The 13035-nt window shown below is 43.0% G+C and overlaps 1 protein-coding gene across 3 annotated transcripts in view; it reads left to right on the top strand.

The window, feature by feature from the left end:
- The window catches only part of NTRK2 (neurotrophic receptor tyrosine kinase 2), a 325605-nt gene that overhangs the window by 55558 nt on the left and 257012 nt on the right, over nucleotides 1-13035 (top strand). For all 3 annotated transcript variants that reach the window (XM_032307203.1, XM_032307205.1, XM_032307206.1), the window contains exons 9-10: nucleotides 5702-5737; nucleotides 8345-8445. In XM_032307203.1, coding sequence (XP_032163094.1) covers nucleotides 5702-5737; nucleotides 8345-8445 — 137 coding nt within the window. The remainder of the gene's footprint in view (nucleotides 1-5701; nucleotides 5738-8344; nucleotides 8446-13035) is intronic.

Raw genomic sequence — 13035 nt, 5'->3', positions numbered from 1 at the left:
TTCTTGGGGACTCAAAAGTGTGCGTGGAGAATGAGTGGAGGTTAGAAGTGGTGAGTATGTCTTTTCAAGCAGAATGGTAAGCAGAAATCAGCGGCAGAGAGATTACTTGTGAGCGTAATCAGGAAGAAACCTAGGGCCTTTGCTGGCATCTTTGGATCAGATAGCACAAGTTTCAAGAATTTTCAAGGTCAGGTATTTCTGTAATCATGAATGCGTTGATTGTTGAAGAGTAGATTCTTTTATGAAAATCTCACCCAAGTGATTAATACTTTAGCCTTGCCACGAACCTAGCCAGAGCACCGGGTGATAAAACACCCATGTTCGAAAGCTTCCCATTCTTCAAGCAGCACATAAAGAGTCTCTCTATGGCCCACTCATTCAGGAAGAATGTCACAGCTCAAGAATGCTCATTCACACAAGCAGTGGGAGTTAGTGACTTATGCTTCCTAATTCGGGAGCAGTTGTCTCCTATGCAAAATGTGCGTCGGGAACAAACTATAAATATTGGAAGAGTTTTCCCCACAGCTTCCCATTCGTGCTGTTTTATCAAAAGATTCATGACGTCTGGATGAACTAGAGCTCTCTGCAGCACTTAGAATTGCCCTCAAACTGGCAGATTTAGTTTTGGTGTACTTGGGCCAAAGAATGTAGGGAGAGGAAATTTTTCCAAATGTTACACATTAAGAAAATATAAAGCCCCCCACGACTTGCTCCTTGGCCTTTTGTCAGGAGCTGTTCCTTGTCCTGGGAGTGAAAGGAAAGAAAGTTTGATGGGCTTTTCTGCCTTAAATAACTGAGAAGGGTATGGTTTGGCTATAGGCTCCTAATAATCATGATAATTAAGATTTATACTTAAATAGTTCTTTAAGTCTCAAGAGTACTCATGTTAATTAATTATGCTTCCCGAAGCTCCTGACGAGTTGCCAGGGCCAATGCTATTATCCTCTCTTGAGGTATGGAACATTCCTTTGTCACAGGAAAAGTGAAGAGCTCCCCCTCACCCCCCCATGCTGCAAAGTACATTAGTGGTTCGGCCAAAAGTGAAACCCAGACATTTGGACCCCCAGTGTGTGGGGGCCCTGAGTTCTGCCTGCCATTTAGAAAAGGAAGGGGGAAGCATCCGGAAGTCAGAAGGAGGGACTGCCATGAGTTAGACAACAGTGCTGACAAAGCAAGGACAGTTGATTTGGAAAGAATGAATCTTTTGCGATTTCTTTATCATATGGAATTCTTTGAAATATTTTTCACAAACACACTAAACAGAGTCTGGGAACAGAATTGAGAGAGAAGTCTTTTTTTTTTTTTTTTTTTTTGTAGGGCATTAGAGAGAGACTAAAAGCTGAAAGGAAGGAAGCCTCTGTGTCTTCTTCTGGCCTTCACCATCCTTTTTATCTATGCAGCAGGTTGGAAAGGGAACCCTCCCGCCTTCCCACAGGTTTTCTTTATCCCTTAACTGCAGAGTCTTACAGTTAAAAAGTCATGGAGTTTTACTCACGAGGACTTACGCAGAGTCCTAAGATTTACTCACGAGCTGTAACAGCTTAGAATAGAGAAGCTCGAGTCTTCCCTTTAAAGGTATTTCGCACAGAGGTCAGAGGATGCTGAAGTGCTTTGGTCTGACACGCTGGGGAGCAAGGACTTTATCATTGACGTTCAGAAACCTGAATGCCCTAAGGTCCGTCCTTTGGAGGTGCAGACAGCCCAGGTGCAATCTGGAGCTTTGTCAGGAGCGCGTGTGTGGCCGTATATGAGGTGTCCTGTTTGCCCCGGGAGCACGTCAGGCTGCCTCTTGCACCTGATAGTCCCAGTCCCCAAATTCCCAACAACAGGCCCGAGGTCCAGAACAAAGCACAAGTGTATGAAGCACTTGCCAACGCTTGACACACTCTCCAGAAAACAGAATTGGAACATGAGACAAGCAACAATTTGTGCTTGGCAGTCACCTTCCTTGGGTTGGGGAGGAGCAGCTCCTTCCAGGCTGGAGCGAGCTGGGGGGTCATGTGCTGCTTGTTTGGAATGGAGTGGGGTTGACGGAGTTCCCGGGTTTTCAGATTTATTCCAGAAATCTCCATATTTTATTCCGGTGGTTTTCAACATGAAGCTTTAGGGTTTGATGCTTAAATCTGAGATTTCTTGCTTGGTGAGCTACTGGGATGGTATTCAAGGAAGCACAGCTCTGCTCTCAGCCCCCTTACAGGCTCATTGCTCCTTATCTTACGTTCATTCTCTTTTTGTTGGCTTTCCCTCTCATCAGTGTTGGTCTCTCCTTGCCCACCTTCTCGTCCTGAATACCTCAAACAGGCATTTCTACCTATAGCCTATAATGATATGTAATGAACATGTTTAAACTAAGTGGAAGGAACCAGTTAGAAATTAGACTTAAAAATGACAGGATATTTTCCCAATATGACCTTTGGCAGAGGTCTGAAAAGGAAGGGGTGACCTTGTCTTGTATCTGCATTTAACATGATGTTAATAACTATCTTCCTCTTGGAGTATAAACACCACGGGAGGTTAGCTTGACCGAGAAGTTCCTAGAAGCAAAATACTGTGTTTGATGAGCTGGGGTTAGCTGGAGTACTGTGACCCTTATTTGTGCTAAACTCTAGGTCTGTGTGTCCGCCCGTGTGCTGGGCTTTCTAAATCTTTGTACGCAAGGGTGTTTCTTTATTGTAGCGAGCTGGCCCTCCTCAGACATTGTATAGTATGGTCAGGAGGGGCAAACAGAAAACACCTGATTGTTCTTCCCTCATTGTCTTCCTGTGAGTTTCATAATCTCACACTTGATTTGCGTCTTTCAGACCACGAAGGTCAAGTGACAATTCTTTTCATACATTTGCAGAAACAAAGTTAGGAAAATGTAGTACTTTTCAGAAAACATAGATGTGATCTAATGGCTTTGCTGGTGAACTCAGTAGGAAAGGCATGCGCCAATAGGAATTTTAAGTCTGGAAATTGACTAGTTTTCCAGATTATGGGCTAAACTATTTACTTTTGATCCCATCCCAAATCCTTTTTCCATACCTGCTCTTGGCTGCATTGAACTGATTTGACGTTCTGGATGTTCCCTGGCGGTCTTGTGTGAGTGATGTGTTTAGGGGTTCCCTTTCTGTGACGAGGTCGATTCCACCTGTACCTCAGTCCTCCCAGTGTGTGGTTTAGATAAATCTGGCTCTGGATCCTCAGCCTTTTTGCTTCTTTATGGGATTGCACGTGTAAAGGCAGGAGGTGACTGTGTGGGAGGTCCCTCAGGGCCTGAGGACAAATCAGGGTGACCGACTAGTCCTAGTTTTCACGCTTGAAGGCCTATGTCTGGGGAAAGCCTTTGTTTCTGGACACACTGCAAGGATTTGCCTGGGACTATCCCAGTTTTGAGACTTAAAACTCACTGTCTCCGGAATGCCCTGGGTCCCAGGCAGCCACCCTAGTACAAAGGAAGATCTGTATACTTATATCCAGATACCTAAAAATTATGAATCAAGTTAATGAATTGTTTAATAAAATAGCTTCTGTCTTCCTACTTTGGCACATATATGTGTAGAATGACCTGGAAGGCTGGGTACGAGCATCTGATTCTTGCGGATTCTTGGAGTTCCATGCTGGAACCTAGCAGTTTGGGTAGAACCTGTTCCCAGCCATTGCCCCTGCCCTGTGCCTCCCTCTATACGGCGAGAGGTATATGAGAGGCAGTAAGCAGGCTCGTGGATGTGACCGCTCACCTGCCCTTGCTCAACCCTTCCCCCTCCCTTGGGTCTTGGGTCAGAAGGTGCTCATCCTGGTGGTGTGGCCATCTGTGGGCTGACAGATGAAGGGAAAAGGCCAGCTAATCCTAGGAAGTGTGTCTTCAGGGAGTGCGGGGAAGGAGATGTGAGTCCTGGGTCCTGGGTCCTGGATTGAGGTCTAGAAGTAGAGTGTGAACTCTGGTGGGCAGGTATAATTCCAGAAGCTGAGTTCTGTATTGATGGCACGGTGAGGAGGGAACCAGAGGGGGATCTTGTAAAGGAATGCATTAGTGAGCAGCTCTTGACTTAGTGAGCAGTTCAATGACTTGCTCACTTAGGGGTACAGATCCTTTCCTTCAGTGAGGGTAAGAAATCCTTACAGAGATAGGACACCCACTCAGTCCAGGGACTCTGCAAAGGGAAAGGATTTCAGCAGGTGGGTGGGTGCCCTGCATATGACATCACCAGGGCTGCCACTGGGATTTCATGCTGCTTTATCCACTGAATTATCTTTCAGACTGCAAGACAGCCTTCAAGGCCCTTTACCACTGCAAATAATTCTGATAACACATACTAACACATAATACCTGAAGACTACCTTGAAATGGTGTCTGAGATAATAAAAGTCAAAATACTATTGAAATATACTAGAATCAATGGTTTTGCATGAATTGATACAGGGCCATCTCCTATGGTGGTACAGGTTGTGCACTGCACAGTTTCATATAGACTACAGCCTGAATGGAGTCCCATGTAGCACGGAATCCTCAGCAGTTTAAAGCTTCCCTGAATCAACGTACACAACCATCTACTTAATGTTCCCCTGTTGAAACAGATATTCTGTTAGTTGAACTGTGTTAAAATTCTGATTTGAACGTTAAGGCCATGTTTACTTGGTTCTTTATTTAGACTACCCTTATTACTTACTAGGGAATACATGAACAGAAAATTGGCTCTAGTTTTCCTTTATCTTAAATGATATTTTTCTACTGAAGGTTTAGAAGTGAAATGAGAGCTAAATAAGCTTTACGGTTTACAAGTAAGTAAGTGGAGACTAAAAGCATAGGAAGTAGCTTTGGAAGTTTATTTTGTAATCACGCAAATGTTATATCGAATTTTAACTTTATTTCCAAGTAGGCTTTCATATCGAGATCCAGTTAGTTCTGATTGGAGAGTAAATAGCAAATGGTTTTGTCACCAGTTCTTGCCGATGATGGTTTAAAAAAAAAATTAAAAACATTTTTGCAAATTTTCATGGGAATATTTTGAAACAGAATATTCTGGTCATTTTGGTGACTAAAGAATCCTTCCCCAACCCCCAGATTAAGTGGGTATACTTTTGCATTTGTCCCTGACATAACATTTATGTGTAATCTCTTATACATAAATCATTTCAATAGAGAAAGCACATTTATCTTTCTGTGTTGTATTAAGGTGAAGAAAGGGTATGTTGATTCAACCTTGGCAAACCCATCTGAGCACCAAGTGGGGAGCAAGACTGTGCATTAGGTATCATTATTTGGGCTGGTTAATAACGTGTTTGTGAAAGCAAGTAGACCTGCTGAAATATACTTTGAAAGTGATACCCAAGCCATCATTGGTTTTATCTTTTGTTGTTTAAAGTGATATGGAGAAAATCTGTCTCTGTAATAAAAAAAAGTACCAGTATTGCCATTAAAATGGCCAGCTGTATACTAGACATGGTCGTTAATGCATTGATTGCTGAAGTTTTCCCAGCTGTAAAGTGATTTTGCAATTTCTCTTCATTCATTTCTTTTCTTTTGAAGGGATGGAGGTTTGGGGACTGGGGAGGGAAAGAGTTCACATGAAACAAACCAAGAATTTCAGGTTTCATGTATCTGTCCTATAAAACAGCCTATAAACCTATAAAACCTTCAATATTTATTTAGCTCATTTTAGTGGGGATACTTAATATTAACTCTGAATGCATACTTACAAATCTTTGTTTTGCCTTTTAGGTGCCAACCCAAATTACCCTGATGTAATTTATGAAGGTAGCTATCATGTTGTCTTTATTTTGTATTTTTTCAAACTGTTTGTCTAAAATGAAACAAATCAACTAAAAGAGGACTTTAAGCTCAGTTAAATATACGCTTTAAGCATACACAGGCCACAATAATATTTCAAAAATCATTCAATATTGATGGTTGCTTTCCCTTGATATTTACAGTGCTTGTAAATAGCGTTTTCTCTCTCATGTATTGTTCTTGGAAGTAGTAAATCCATTCCACTGTAACAGATATTTTGTTTCTATAATTGGGAACTAATTACCTGTTTAAAAGCCATGACTACCAAGAAAAGGGAGGTGTATCAGTTTCTGGCTTTGACAGTAAACCCATTTCAAAATTATATTTCTTGTATAATAAGGAAATTTGGCTCACAGACAGGAACCTCAAAAGTAGGGCATTCTTTTAGCTTTGGTTAACCCAGCAGCTCTACCATGTCATCAGGCACCCAAGTTTTTCATCTCTATACCCCGTGTGGGCTGCAACCACTTCCCCGAAGGCTGACGCCCCTCATGGTAGAAAGATGATGCTGACAGAGGGGGCGCTGTCACTCACATTGTTGGGAGAAATGAAGAGCTTCTGAAAGTGTTCCAGAGGAAAGGGAACTGTCCAGAGATCTCCATCAGCCCTCCCTGAATCCGATTCAAGAGCCAGTGGGTCCCAGCCCGTTCTGGCCTCCATTATTGATAAGAGGGACAAATTAACCTTTGGCTAACTAGAACCAGCCCTGGAGTTTAAGTCTTCCTCAGAGAATATCATTGAACCCTTTGAAAAAGATGGGGTTCTCTTAGGAATGTGGAAAGGGAAAAACCAGAAGGTGGACGACGTTAGCTTTTAACTGGACCTCTCATCTGTGCTTTGCTATTTTAATGGAATTCCAGGGATGTGGGTGAAAATCTGTCTTTAACAGATTCCCAAACTCCCTTCATGACCAGGAAGCCTATGTTTAGGGAAGTGACAGCCTCAATTTCAAGACTTGGCTCAAAATTTAAGACTGATTAAAAGTTAGTTTTATTAAAATGTGACAAGTATAACTAATTCTGTTAAATATTCCATTCTTTAACTTGATGTACATGTGGACATTTTAGTTTTTTATAAAAAGATTCTATGTTTGTACATTTGTTATATGTATGTATTTAACTTGAGCTAATTTTAATGGAGGATTATATTGTCTTTACCTGTTTTATGCATGTTAAACTATATTTCCTTCAAATTGTGTTATGGATGATTTTGTGCATGTGATTTGTGTATTTTTGTTTTTATTTGTCCCAATACGGCTTAAAGAAAAAGTATCTCAAATTGTGTCACTAGAGAGTTATGTTTGAATTGTGATTTTACATCTTAAAATTATGTTTTGGGCTTTTTTCTAGTAACCTCAAGATTTTAAAAAGGCCATCTTCCCATTGGCCTCAGATCCCACTTTGGATCTCTGGGCCAAATATGATATTAAACTATCAATACTTTAGTGATTTAATTTTGCATGTGTGGCTCATTAGAATATGAAGAAGTAAAAAATTAGCAAATGGATGATATTTCTTAGTGTTCGGTTGAAATCGATGTTCTAGTATATTTAAAATGAGAATGGTGACAATGTAGTTTCGAAGTTAAGGATAAAACAGCAAACAGAAAACAGATGCCTTTTCAGTTACTATTTATTCACATGGAAAGGAGCACTCTGCTAACACAAATATAATTTAAATTTGTTGGCCTGAAGCCAGCCTGATAGTCCTACTGAGGGAAGTTCAGCCGGGGCTGCCTTAATGAGGTAGTGTGTTCAGGATGGAGATCTCATTCCTCATATCTATTGAGAAGAAAAGTACCAAACATTTATAAACATTGTCTGCAATAAGTTCATCAAAAATTTTCTATGCCTTCTTTCTATGTAATATTACTAATAAAAACATTCACTACCCCCCCATCATTTATGTTCAACCTGATCCATATAGATGAAAATCCCTTTAGAAGATGAGGGTGACATCTGAGATGTGCTTGGGAGCGTGTATGCCCACAATTCTAAATACTCTGTTGGTGTAGCTCCCTCTGTATTAATTCAGAGACTGAAATGTTGGCAATTCAGACCTTTTCAAAAAAGTTCACACGGGCACCCAAGTTTAGGCTCTGCCACCTTCCTTCCCGCCAGTTGACCTTACACTAGTCTTTGACTTTGTTCTGATGACGTTCTTAGCTTTAAAACTGGCAGTTAGAATCCTAATCCGAAGGGTCTTCCAGGTCTAGAAATGTATGACTCTTACAGGATCAGTTTCCTTTCATATTCATATTTATATTATTATTATTATCATTTTTAAAAAAAGATACATTCTTACCTACCAAGGGAAACCTGGTTCAGAATTTGTCCTCCAAACCAGTGATGGAAAGATCTGGGTTGCGTAACATTTGAGCCTCACACAATCCCAGCACTACGATGGCTCTCACCCAAGAGCCGGTCCTGTTCCTCCACAGTCAGGCTGTCAGGGGGCTTGGAATCTTCGTGATTTGTGTCGCTTCTTGGTTCTGGGTCATACTGCATCCTCGTGCTGGTTGGTAGCCTGGTGACAACTTCATGGTTCCTTCTCTTTTCCATTTCTCCCGTTTAAGATTATGGGACTGCAGCAAATGACATTGGGGACACCACGAACAGAAGTAATGAAATCCCTTCTACAGATGTGGCTGACAAAAGCGGTCGGGAACATCTCTCGGTGAGTGGGACAAAGAGTTGTTTCCTAGGTGGGCTCTGAACGCCGTGGGAGCTTAAATGTTGGGGGACCCGAGCTGCTTTGGCGTGTGTCTTTCAACACATTTTTACTGTTCAGGTGTGAATAGGGTGTTGATGTTTGGAAGACTTCACAGAAAGGTTCAAGAGAAGGGATAAATGTGCCAGGCAGCCTCTGACTTACTTGCTTCCCCTTTTATGCGCCCCTTTAATTGCTAGTGGTTCTTACTTTCAATGTCTGTCCTTGGAAAGACTATCACTAGAAGAGCAGGGTCTCATTGGGGCGTTATTCTCGTCTTCGGCACCGTCACACCTGTCTCGTTCAGGATTTTAATAAGAGTCTCGTTGCCCACTAAATTTAAGGGATCCCATAGGTTCTGGGAGGGACTGGCAGTGGGAAGACAGACAGACTATGAAGGAAGAGCAGGTCTGTCCTTCAGGAGTTTCTCTGTCGGTCAGAGCCGTGAGATGTGAACGGATACGAGCCCCTGTGGCCCAGGTAGAGAAGCAGCGGGATGGGAGAGCGGCACACAGAGGGGCAGGTGCCCGGCTCCTTCCGGCTGGGAGAGCCAGAAGCGTCTTGGTGGGGCCGGGGCATTCTCCAGCAGGGCGGGACGGCCGGTGTTTAGACCGAGAGCAAACAAAGGGAAGGCATTTGGGGTGTGCGCACACAAGCCCGCAGGCTGGAAGACAGTTTTGATGGGAAGGTAAAGGGTGTGAAGGGGCCAGTCAGAGGCGCGGCCGGAGAGGTGGTTGTGCCAGGTCCTGGGGTTTTGAAACACGGTGCCAGGCGTTAGATTTATCATGCAGGGAGAAGCCACTGAAGGGGATGTGCTTGAGCCCCAGGACTCTGGCAGGGTTGGTCTGTCAGCTGCTGAGCTCAAGCACCAGCAGCGTCCCGCGTTTTTGTCCTCACTGTCACATGCACCCAGTCGCCTGTGCTGTGAGGTCTGCCACCTGATAGACCCCAAGCCCACCCACATCTCCCCACCTCTGCTGCCACGGACATAGCCTTATCTGAGGGTGGGTAAGCCGTGGCTCCCGGGCCCAGTCCGCCTTACCCCCTGTGTTTGTGCCATCTGCAGGCTGAGATGAGTTTTTACATTTTTAAGTGTTTTGGGGGAAAAAAAAAAAAAGGGAAAAGAAGAATGATATTTCATGACACGTGCAAATCTTATGCAATTCAAATGTCAGTGTCCGTAAAAAATAAAAAGTTTTATTGGAACGCGGTCGTGCCTGTTTACATATTGTCTGTGGCTACTTTTTGCTACAGCAGGGCTGGAATAGCTGCAGCAAAGACTGTATGGCCGGCAAAGCTGGAAGTATTTAGTGTCTGGCCCTTCACAGAGGAAGTTTGCCACAGTGCTCGCTCCTGGATGACCTCCGCAGCCTCTACCTGTCCCTCCTCTCCCATCTTGTGAGCTCCGGGCCTTTCTCCCTACAGCAGCCTTTTCAAAGGAAAAGCACAATTCAGATCACTTTTATTGTCATTCTCAGAGTCTTTCCAATGCGAGTGTAAGAGAACTTTTCTTACGAAAGCCCAGCTCCTCATGGTGGCAGAAAGGCCTCACGTATATTGCCCTTGTCTGTGTCTCTGCCTTCACCTTGCAGCCTGCCCCCGTGTGTGCCACCTGTCCTCCTCATGTTCTCTCTCATGCCCTGGGCTTACTCTTGTCTCACAGCCTTTAAGTTTGCTGTTCCCTCTAAAAGCATGTACTTCCCAGTGGTCATCACATGGCTTTAGCCACCAGGCAGCCATGATCATGTTCCATTTTCTTCTGAGCAGTTATTATGGTCTGTAATTCCCTTGCTTCTTTATTGTTTACTTGTGTGTCTTTTTTCCTTCCCTAGATTCTTTTTAGAGAGAGAGCACCTGCGCTTGGATGAGGGTGGGGAGGGGCAGAGGAAGAGAGAATCTCAGGCAGGTTCCACGCTCAGAGCCTGAGGTGGGGCTCGATCTCACCACCCTGAAATCATGACCTGAACCAAAATCAAGAGTCGGATGCTTAACCAACTGAGCCACCCAGAGCCCCCTCCTTCCCTAGATTCTTTAATGAGTTTCCAACTCTAGGCAGCCCAGTCAGTGTTTTTCAGAGCTGCATCCCATCATCCCTTTAATAGTGTGTGGCACTTAAGGGATCACAAAAATTGGAGACTGATTAGAGTAATGGTGAACATTCCAGAGTGGGTTGCAGGACAGAGAAATTGGAAGGAGTGTGATTAGTTAGGGGTCTGGAGCAGTCATAAAGAGATGTGATTTATCTTTAAACCAGGGCCCTGGTGCGGGGAATGGGAGGCTCATAACAGATGTAGTTCAGCTGCAACTCAAAATATGCATATCCAGTACCTGGAGACACACACACACGTATTTCCATAGCTGACGGTATGCATTGCATTGAAACAGCAAGGACAAATGCCAGGGAAAATCAGCTGCAGAATGTTTTCTACTTCCTTCCTTGTGCAGTTGTTTTGGCTTATTCTCATACCAAACCACTTAGTGTTTTCTGGTTTGAGAAAGTTGTTTGTGTATGTAAGGAATCCAAGGAGCATCTGTTGAGCCCACAGGTGTGTACCTATTCCAGTTACTAAAAATTACATGCCAACTTCACTTTTCTCTTTTGAGACCAAATGATAAATTTAAGTCCCTGTATGGCATATCTCAGGGATATTTGGACTATCTGCAGTAGGGCCTCTGGAAGGTGAGATCAATGAAAATTAATCTTTGTTGAAAGTTCCACCTGAGGTCCCTGGAAATCTGCATGACAGGTGCAAGGTAATGCTTTGTAGAATTTAAAGAAAATGTAAAACTTAAGTCTGGATCAGATGTTTAACATATGAATAGTTCCTGATCACAGGGAGGATTATTAAATTAGAAAAAGAGTGTCAGAGTCAGGGAACTGGTAGAAGAGTTAAAGGTGTTACCAGAGCATTTGGAAGACAGCCTCAAATGCTCTTGATTCTGGTCCAGTAAGTAATCCTCATGAACCTTGCTGGATTTTTCAAGTGGGGCAGACCCTTGTTCTATGTGGAGAGATAGCCTCAGATTAAAAACTACTAATCAACCAATCAACTGAACATCCATATAACTGATCAAACAACCGACCAGCCAACTAAACAACCAGTCAACTAACCAAATAACCAACCAACTAACCAAATAACCCGTCAACTAAACAATCAACCAGCTAATCAAATAGCTAACCAGCCAACCAGACAGCCAGACAACCAAGCCAACCAGTGAAGCAAATAAGTGAACAAATGCATACACCCCTGCTTGTCTCCCACATAAAGACCACCCCCATCCCACACACGCATGGTACATGGGACTATATTTATCAAACAACTCATTGTTGAGGAAGCAGTTCTTCTCATTGTCTTCAGATTCTTTGTTTATTAAAGGATTTTTTACATACAGAACTGCTTCCATAGTTTTAAATATTTGCTAACAGATCGTTACCTGATCCCTGGTGGTGGAACCCTTTCCCATTTTCCAGGTTGACTTAAACACTCTATAAATAAAGAAGTCAGGGAAGGTATGATCTTCACGTACAAATGAGGGACTGGAGGCTTGCAGAAATGAAGCATCTGTTAGCTCTCCCAGCTCATAAAGGCAAGGTGTCCTGTGAGCATAAGGACCAAGTCTTCTGAATGCCAACTGAGTACTTTCTAAAGTGGATCAGAGGCTGTCTCTGGTCTTATAGAGAGGCTGTGGGGCTCAGGGCAAGTCCCCTAAAATCTCTCCATCCCTGTTTCCTTATCTATGAAATAGGGATTAAACTTCTTTATTCAATTTTTCTCCTTCTGTCAGTACAAGTCTGGAACTTAATAAGATCGAGAAACCGAGAGCTAATATACTATGATCTCTTTTCCATGCAAATGTTAGTTAGAACTAAAGATGAGAAAACAAAACAAAACAGAAAACCCCAAATCATTAGGTATATTTGAGGGCAATGGTCTTAGCTACAACAAGTTGTTCTATAATTAACCTTTTAGGAATCATAAGCACTCTACATAGGCCACAGAGAGAGGGTTAAGTCTGCATTCAGACTTTGGTAGAGGGATTCTGTGGGAGAGCCACTCACTACTGCAAGCCAAGGGGAGGATTCTCACAGCTTGGTGCCCCTCTGGCCAAGGGCATGGCATGTGCCCTTTCCTGGGTTTTATACCTTCTTTAGTGCTGTCCTGTCCCCAGTGGACATCAAAGAGGATGTCGCAGGAGGATTAGCCATGCATTTTTACTATCCTGCCTTCCCTCTCAGCCATGGGTTTTGAAGAAGTAGTATAAAGGCTAAATCATGGAAAAGCCCCAGGTTTTGTACTTAGAGACTTCAGTTCGAATCCCAAGCTCAAAAGCTGTGATCTTGAGTTGCTTATTTAATTTTTTATAAATCTCAGTTTTACCATCCTCATAGCCAACATTAATTTATTATCTATTGTAGAAGACTCTGTTCCAAACCTGTTATCTCACTGAGTGGTTAAATAATCTGCAAGGTAGAATGATTCTATTCCCTGCTTCACACATGAGACATGTGGGGTGCTGAGAGATGGAGTGATTCTGAGGTCAGTCACCTAATAAGTG

The sequence above is a fragment of the Mustela erminea genome, chromosome 12 (genome assembly GCF_009829155.1).
Source record: "Mustela erminea isolate mMusErm1 chromosome 12, mMusErm1.Pri, whole genome shotgun sequence".
NCBI lineage: Eukaryota > Metazoa > Chordata > Mammalia > Carnivora > Mustelidae > Mustela > Mustela erminea.
The sequence above is the reverse complement of the archived record's forward strand: the minus strand, read 5'-3'. Positions and strand labels throughout refer to the sequence as shown.